A 9,256-nucleotide genomic window follows, 5' to 3' on the forward strand; every position below is an offset into this window, starting at 1 on the left:
AGAAGAGAGTTGGTGAAAGGCTACTCCTAGGCACATTACCTGTTTCCAAGAGGGCATCTGTAACTAAACAGGCCATGCATGTTGAACGTGTTCTTCACGTTCTAGCCTTTCTTGTAGCAGACTTCTTGTAAGTGTATGAATGTGTGTATTGTTTTCTGTATTTTTCAAAGGTTATGTTCTTAATTCTTTGAAAATTATCATCTGTAGGAAGTTATGCTATATTTAGGATTCATTTTGTTTAGAAAAATAAATGTCTTTGGTAAAATATTAGAGGGCGTTCCATTTTGTTAAAGCATATGTATGTAGCATGTTTATGATTTTCTGAGGTTTAGTGTACTTTATTGTCTTCCATGACTTTATTACTCCTGTTTACCTTGCTTCTTTTAGATGACTAGTATGTCATGTTTTTAATGCAGGATTAATGTAGAAGTACATTATTGCAAAAAAGCAGTAAAGGTAATGATAGGGTTATAATTAGAAATTACCAGACTGATTTGAAATTCAAAATTGAAAAAGTAATCTGTGTTAATCATGTATTGAGAACTATGGATTATTATTTTTAATTGCTTAATACAGTAATTTTTTTAATGGTTCATCTGTGTTGTCTAAGCACATAGTTATGGTGAGCTAGTGTATCCAGTAGATCAGTGTGGAGGCAGAAGATGGATCATACAGGCAGTGAATATTTAAAATCCTAAGGCACAAAATAAAATCTAGTACCGATCACCTTATTTTCCTTTTAAAAAGGAAGAACTTTTTAGAAAACTAAATGCAGTTTCCAAATCTGATGAGGTTAAGGAGGTATCTGGTATTTACTTGGACAAATTACTGTAGTATATTATCTAACAAAATGTGTGAGGACGTAATTACTAGGTTATTGTCATGCCGTGAACCTTCATGTGTTTGCTCTAGGAGCAGGCTTAAATAATGCCCAAGATGCTATATGCTTCCTCCAAAGCATTGTCAGGTGGTCTACTAGCATGTCTTTTACTTGCTTTTTCCATGCTGATTTTTAGGTTAGTTGAGGTAATTTAATAATATTTTTTTTCTCTTCCCTATCTGTACCTTTTCCAAAGGCAAGCAAAAAAAATATTGGGGGCACCTTAAAATAGAGGCCGTTTCCCTTCTGGCTGAGGGATCTGGAAGATACTAGAATAGCTGGCCACAGGGGAGAATCCCTATTAATTCAGTCTAGTTTGTATGGCACAACTCATTGAGAGTACCATGGTGGAGAACCCTAAGAAAGCCTGAGTTTAGAGCAGTGTGGTTTCTAAATACTTGAATCAGATCTTTCAGTCTTGGAGGTGAGAGAATACCTTCAGATGTTCCTTTCATGTACAGCAAAATGCAATGTTTGAATGTCTTGTGTTTACAGATTTTAAGGAACATGTTTACATATAACAGCACAGGTATTTGTTATATGCATATAGTACATGAATGGAGGAGCATAACAACTGAAGAAGTTTGGCATGGCTTTCTAAAAGCTCTTCTGGTGACTTCCACAAAGAGTCTAAAACTCTGTGAATAATTGCTTCATTCAGGGTATCTTGCAAGTTCTTGTATTTTGGGGGTTTGTTACTTCTTTCTCTTGTAGAGCCTTCAGACTGAATCCTGAGCTTGAATTCATGTACCTGAAGCACCTGAAAAACTTTGTGGTGCTAACTTAGATTTGTATTATTACCTAAATATCAGATGATCAATATATGTTTCTTCTGAATATGGCCTTCCATGTGCAGTTTGACTAACACTACATCCAAAAAACCAACAGAGGTACATAAAATTTGAACTGCTGCATTGTGTATGGGAGAAATAACTTCTCTGTTTCCATGAGTTAATACCTGTTTTCATGTTGAATTTACTTGTCCCCAAAACCTAACAGTTTAGTTTGCTGAACCTCTTTGTTTTCAGGCTGCTTGAAGTGTGTTTAGAAAACAAGAATTACTGCTTTAAAGCTACAGTATTTATCTGTCTCTGTAGGAGGAGATGAAGAAGCTAAGATTGATGATGTGCAGTCACTGGCATCTGGTGCTGGAGAATATGAGCCAATCAGTGATGATGAACTGGATGAAATTCTGGCAGGTGATGCTGAAAAGCGGGAGGATCAACAAGAGGATGAGAAGATGCCTGGTAAAAGTATAGCAAATCCCCTTTATGATTATTTGAATATAAAGATTAGATTAGTTTGCGTATAATGCTGTTGTGACGTTGACAGTATTTCTGAATTAGGAATGCAGTTTGTATGCTCTTCAATATTTCTTGTTTGTTCTGTAATAGTCAGGTAAGGCTGAGAAGTATAAAGTAAGAAAAGAGTACCGGGACCTGTATCGTGAAGTAATATTTATCTTGTTTTACATAGCTAGAAGGGTAAGATTTTTGTTTTTATAAACATGTTTTCATTTATCCCATTTGGTTTTGATAGTTTTTCGGAACTGATATTTTCAAGCATGGATAAAATCTGTTCATAAATGCTTCCCAAATGCACTGGGAAGCATGGAATTTTCTACTTGCTGTAAGTTTAGTTGTTGGGTCATCAGGGTTGTATCAGCAGTGTTTATGTTTTCTGTGATAAACCTACTGGACAAATGCAGTTGTATGGTTATTCAATAAATAGTATAATATCTCCTTTGAAAAAAAATCCAGCATCCAGAGTTGAAATACTAGCTTTTTAAGCATTTAATTTGGATTTGTCATAGCATGTTTAGTTGTACTGGGATTTTTGTGCATGTTTAAGTTGTGCGTCCAGATCTGTGGCTAAGCAGAGTCCGAGCAGCTTTCCACAAAGGAGTTGCAATGAAAATGAAGCAGAATATTAAGGTTGGGGGTTTAATCCAAAGAGTTTTATATTTGTATGTTCCTTTTTTCCACCAGTCTAAGTGAGTTTTGACGTTCTTAGCTGAAGTGTCCAAGGATCTGGCTTGAGAACTGCAGAACAATATTAATCTAAAATATATTGCTTTTAGGAGACGGGGATGTACACAGCATGTGAAATTAATCAACTGTTGTAAGGGATGATGACATGGTAACTCATTCTCTGTCAATGTTTTTGCAGATCCTGTGGATGTTATAGATGTAGACTGGTCCAGTCTCATGCCAAAGCAGCCAAAAGAACCACGTGAGCCTGGGGCTGCACTCTTAAAATTCACACCAGGTGCTGTTATGTTGAGAGTTGGCATTTCCAAGAGATTAGCAGGACCAGAACTCTTCGCCAAAATTAAAGAGACTTGCCAGAGAGTGTTAGAAAAACCTAAAGGTAATTGTTTCTGCAGGGGTTGAATTGTCTTTTTACTCAGTGAAAGTCCTTATGAGATGTGCATTAGTTCATTATTTTAAGTTTCAAGGCCACAGAAAGTGTATAATGAGTATTGTGTGAAAATTACAGGAATGTAATGCAGCTGCATGTCAATCAAATTAGTATTTTAATTCCAGCATGGTGGTGAGGTGTTGAATAATAGCCTAATCAAAATTTTTCATCCTAGTTGGAATACTCTTTTTTGTGAGAGCATTCGTGCTTTCCTAGCCTAAAGCGTCAGCAGTTTTTTTGAGTGCTAAGTGTCTTCTGCAGTGAATTAGCAGTAATACTGCAAGAAAGAATTAAGATTTCTTATTTTCTGTGAAGGTCCTCTGCATGTTTTCTTAGTTTCCTTCCGAGGGTCCTCTCCAGAACACATAGATAGGAGTTTTTGGGTCAGAATGAAGGAGCTATGTGAAATTAGTATATTATGTCTCTGCTAGCAGTGGGAAATTAAATAATACACAGCTCTGGCATTTGGACAAAGTGTATGGCATTAGACATGCACGATTGGTGGGATGGACGTGAACTGTACCAGTGCAGTTTACTACAATTCTGTACTGTAAGCAGGGCTTGTGCATGAGGGAGAATACTGATTTTTTTCTCTTTGGCATCCCAGGAACCAGCTGAGCTGCTTGCAAGGACTTGCATGGTGGATATAGGTTTTCAGGACTATGAAACAATTGCTTTCTGTAGGATCTCTATGCAAATTATTCCAGGATCTGTATGTGAGAAAATTATAGCTTATACATAATGGTATCTGTGGAGCCTCTGTTTTTAGCAGATTTTTCTGATTTTTTTTATTTTACTCCTAAATTTTAGTTCTTAATTTGAAACAATACTTTTTAATTTTTTGCAACGTTATTCTTTATGCAGTTGTCTTGTTAACTTTGGAGTCTCAGATAAGTGGAGAGGGAAAAAGATAAACTTGCTTCTCCCAGCCTTGTTAATCTCCATGAATGTCACCGCCTGCTTGAGCCATTTTAATTGTGTAACTACTAATCATAGGCTGTTGCTACTGCTTCTACCTTTTTTTGAAGTCAAATTAAATGCAAACATTCTTAATGCATCATAGATGGTATAATTTGAGGTGTGTACTTGGTATTAGTAAGTACTGTAAATGTCCCACTGCAACGTTTGCAGCTCTTTCTGTACAGTATCAGCTTTCTTCTAGTTTTAAAAAACCCTCAGCTCTTATCCTTAAGAATTCACGTAACCAATGTAATTGATATAATGTTGAGTCTTCCTGAGTTAGCAAATTGTTGTGATACAGTAAAGGCATGAACTATGTCTCTCTCCCTGTAAGCTTTAATTTTGCTGCATACTACTAAAACACTTTTTACTAGGGATTCCTTGCAATAGGAACGGCAGTGCAGGATCACTCCACCAGGCTATTAAAAATGATACCTGAAATAACCTCAGCAGTCCTTGCATGCTTCTCTAGAAATAAACAGAAAGTCCGTAGTGATAAAAGGAGGCTCTCCAGCACTGCCTGTGGGCTGTTTTAAGTGTACTCGGATTGAGCAGAACTTGCTCTGGAGAGGAAGGGGGGTTGAAGTGCCTTCCTTGATTTGCCTTTGGTGTGTGCAGTCTCTTCACGCATTGGAATTGCTACACGTGGAACTGCCAGTAGGCTTGCAAATGTGTGCATTTCTTCTGTAATCTGCAAAGCGAAGGTTCCTTGTAGAGTGGTTACACAGCCACAGCACACACATTCTAAACAAAGGCACAAATGTGGTGCCCTGAAAAGTGAATGGATTTGAGCCAGATATTCAGTGTGTTACAGTGAAAATGTAGTGTTTTGACTTTAGATTTGCTCATGGTAGTGTAATTTGTTTCCCTGTTTTACTTGCTGAGTTTTGTGTTCCCTTCGTTGTTCTTATTGTGGATGAATTTTCTGGTAATACAGTGAAATGCAGGAAAAAGGAAATGCTTGCTTGTTTCAGAGATTTTTTTAATTATTTGGAAAAAAAAATCTGTGATACATGATAGAATTAGATTTGTAGCTGACTTACCCTTTATCTGTTAAATGCAATTGTTTCCTCTAAGGATATGGACATGCTTACGTGTCAGATATGCTCAGCATCTGGCACCTAGGCACACTCTGCAAGCTGTCAGTGTTACCTTTGAAGTGGCCTTTTTGCATCTTGTCACTTATTTGTGGTCTTGATTGTCCATTGAGGTCATCCTGGTGACTTCAGTGCAGTTCTCTTTAGCCTGACCTTGATTTCATGTAACTTTTTTGTTTCTTTTCACCTTGTTTAAAAACTAGTTTTACTCAGCTTCATCCAGATTTCTCTGGGTGGGTGGTACAAAAATGATTTGTTCTCTTCTGTGTGCATACTGCCAAACTGCTGTAGCAGTCTTTGCTTTTAGCTGCTATATTTTCCCCAGGTTTATTGTTGCCTCTAGTAATTCTTTGCTAAACACCCAGTATTTTAATATAGAGAGCCAGCTGGATTAGATTTAGCTTACATACCTTACCTTTTTTTTTTTTTTCTCCCAAATATATCATAATCTTCCTATTTATTGTAAAAGGATTATAAATCAATGAGCTGCAGTCTGGCCATGTGCACACTTTTTGTCTTTGTCTGCATGTCATAGAAACAAATTTGTTGCAGAATAAGGCTAACCCCAGGATCTGTCTTTTCTTGAAGTGGTTAGTGTTCTAGCTGTATACTGTTTCTTCTGATAAATATATTAAAAAACTAGTCCTGCCACTTTCAGTGCTGCTAACAAATGCTTTAGATGAGCGGGTAGGAGGATATAGTTTGTTAGCATCTGTTGACTTGTTCTCCAGGTTCATCCACCATGTATAAAAGAATTACTCTACATAGTCGTATTGCACTTCTGCATAGCCATACAGACTCTGTGTTGACACTGGTACAGTTGTCTCGTGTCTTGCAGAGAAGTGAAACTTAGACCACTTCCTGATTAATGCTAGTAGTAAATACCTTTTGTCACACATGTCTGACCATAAATGATACCTTCTCGTCTGTCCCACAGCTGTCACTTGATTTTTAGGCTTCTCAGTGCTCGCTGTCTAAATACTGCTTTCCAGTGCTGAAGCTACATACGAGGGTACCCATCCTTCCCTTTAAATGATGAAGGATTCAGGCCATTTTATAAATGGCTATATCCTTTTTCCCAAACCTTGATATTGTTTAGAAGGCAGAAATACAAATATTAAAACTTTAAGGAATTTCATATTAATGTACATTACTGTTCAAAAATACCATGCTTGTGATACGCAAATATCAATTCCTTGTAGATGCAGAAAACCTTTTTGAACATGAACTGGGGGCCTTGAACATGGCTGCACTTCTACGAAAAGAAGAGAGAGCAGGTCTTCTCAGTAATCTGGGCCCTTGCTGCAAAGCACTGTGCTTTCGAAGGGATTCTGCAATTCGTAAGCAGCTAATGAAGAATGAAAAGGCAAGTGTTTTGTTTATAGTGCTTGGTCAAAATACAGAATCACAGATTCCACAATGCAAAAAAGCATTTCTCTAGGGAGATAATTTTTGTGGTTGTTGTTCTGAAGTAGACCTAGTTCTTCAAATAATGGAGAACAGCTGTTTCTTTGAAGAGGTTGTAAGGTGTTTATTTTTTACTTAGGATGAGAGATTAAGATTGAGGCTAGAAGTAGGTGCTTTTTCTCATTTTGAGGTTTAGATTCTGGAGATATATTTCCTATATTTAGAGAATACATCATAAAAATAATTGTTTAAAATACAATTTCAAGGACCATTGTTGAATAATTCTTCTGCTTGAGATTCCATGTACTTTTATAAGAATTATAAGATTCTGTTCTTCCAAGTTAAAATTGAAAGAAAAAATATTTTAGCCATTTTTTTGCACTGCAGTAGGTTTTATGATCTTGCATGCTAATAGAAAAATCATTAATTCTTAGTCTTTTCTAGTGAATACCTATGATTAAAGCTCTAATAATTATTGAGAGTACTTGAGGTTAATTTCTGAGTTTGCATGTTAAAAGCCACTGTTTTCAGTTTGTTCTTTATTTTTTATTTTTCATTTTTAATTTCAACAGGGTGCAACAAAGCAAACATACACAAATTCTGCAGCAATGGACAGCGACCTGTTACGGTTGAGTCTACGGTTATTCAAACGAAAGACTGTGTGCCAGGTTCCTGGGCAGGAAAAGACAGAGGATAGTAAAATTCCGCAACCAGCTATCCAGCAAGAAGCGTGTGTGTCTTGAGTGAATGACCACAGTGGCACTTTCTAGTTGATGTCCCACTACCAGTGTTGGTACTGATTGATATTTAGAACTGGTTCATTGGAAAGCAGCTCTTAGAAGATGGAAGAAAATAACTCCGTTTGTACACAGATAAGAATTACTGGGTTTAGATGTAAGTAAAAGGGGTAAAAAATAAAGACTTCTGTGTGAAGTTCTCTGTAAGTTTTATAATATTGAATCTTACACTGTAACATAAACCTCTTTTATGGTGCATCAAGTGTAATAATGTGAAGATGTCTGGGTTTAGCAGTTTATAACACCACCTGACATTAAACTGAAGAAAACTGTCTGTGTATCTTTTTCCTTATTGTGAATGGGGTTTTCCACCATCACCCTGGTCCTTCAGTACACATCTGGAATTTCTTAAATAGCTCACTTACTGGGAGTTTGTCTTCCTCCACTTTCCAAATCTCTTTCTTCTCACAGAAGCCTCTGTTGTGGATCTGGATTTGGACAAAACTCTAGCTCTTTGCCATCTTTCACGTAGTTTCCTCTTAATTTCTGGACACAAAAATCTGGTCTAGTCATTTAAGGCTCCCCTTTTTGTTGATGAAAAGAACTAAAAAAAACCTTCCAGGAAATTATTTATGACCAGGTTTAGATGCCTATATGTGAAACTAACAGCATTTTCAAAATTCCTGCTGCTTACAAAAGGAGGGCTAGTGCTATATTGTACATTCTACTAAGTATCAATCCCATGCAGCAACCTGAGGGTACTTCACACTCGATGAGTTTCAAGAGTTTTCAAATGTGAGCAGTAAAGGCAGTGAGCAATGATGTTTTGCTGGGTGTTACAGATTTCAAGGGCCTGATTAGAGACTTGTCAAGCCTGGGATCAATTTTGTAAGAATTGTTTTCAGTTTGAGAAGTTAATATCTTGTGTGGGATCTTTGAGTGATACCAGTAACATATGTTTAAGTAGTCTGTGGAGTCCTCCATGTGAAAATGAGACTTCTAAAACTTAAGACTAAGTCTCTATACACCTCTCTACTTTTCCTGGGTTTAATCCTGAAGTGTTGCTTTGAATTCTGCTTGTGGAGGGTAGGAACGAAATCCATAGTTTAACCTTGATACTGCCTTGCTGCAAAGCAGCTTGTTTTCATTGTTCTCATTCAGGTTGAAAATCAGTTGTGAACTACTACATTTTTTGACAGTTGTTTTGTATTAATTTCTTACCTTTTTTGTCCGCGTGGAAGCAGCACACTGAGGTGGGATGTTGACTGTGCGCTTTAACAGCAGGCCTGCCTCACATCTCTTGTGATTACTGACAGTTGTATTGGCTTCAAGCAAAGGCCTAAATATGAATAGCAATTCAGTTCCAATACAAAGATTTCTTACTGTAGTGCTTTCCTATAATGCCTAGTACATAAGTGTTCAGTAAAATGTTCTTATACTATGTTTAAAGTATTATTAAAGAAAATGTGAGGGGGTTTTATTTATATTTTTGTAAGTGCCCACACTAGTGTATATGTACTTGTATCAAATAGAAATGACTTGAGAAATTTCTACCATTTGTTTGATTCTTATTAAATTGTGTGATCCAGGCAAAACTTTTATCTTCTGAAGTTTTTCACTTGTTGAACATTTTTAAGGGACTTCATGACTATTATTTTTAATATCATCGGTGATTTTATGTATGCTTATAAAAAATAGTCTTTTAAACACACTAGTGCTTTATCCTGAGCAAGAGTTAACAAACCTGTTGCACC

General features: G+C 36.6%; 1 protein-coding gene across 8 annotated transcripts in view; it reads left to right on the plus strand.

The window, feature by feature from the left end:
• Positions 1-9,053, plus strand: part of ZC3H13 (zinc finger CCCH-type containing 13) — a 49,468-nt gene extending 40,415 nt beyond the window's left edge. For 6 of the 8 annotated variants that reach the window (XM_056327456.1, XM_056327458.1, XM_056327460.1 and 3 more), the window contains 4 exons: positions 1,978-2,133; positions 3,050-3,250; positions 6,561-6,724; positions 7,338-9,053. In XM_056327456.1, coding sequence (XP_056183431.1) covers positions 1,978-2,133; positions 3,050-3,250; positions 6,561-6,724; positions 7,338-7,508 — 692 coding nt within the window. In that variant the 3' untranslated portion in view covers positions 7,509-9,053. The remainder of the gene's footprint in view (positions 1-1,977; positions 2,134-3,049; positions 3,251-6,560; positions 6,725-7,337) is intronic. The other 2 variants (XM_056327459.1, XM_056327464.1) reach the window with 1 other exon arrangement.
• The last annotated feature ends 203 nt before the right edge of the window (positions 9,054-9,256 follow it).

Source organism: Falco biarmicus, chromosome 2 (assembly GCF_023638135.1).
Source record: "Falco biarmicus isolate bFalBia1 chromosome 2, bFalBia1.pri, whole genome shotgun sequence".
NCBI classification, from domain to species: Eukaryota; Metazoa; Chordata; class Aves; order Falconiformes; family Falconidae; genus Falco; species Falco biarmicus.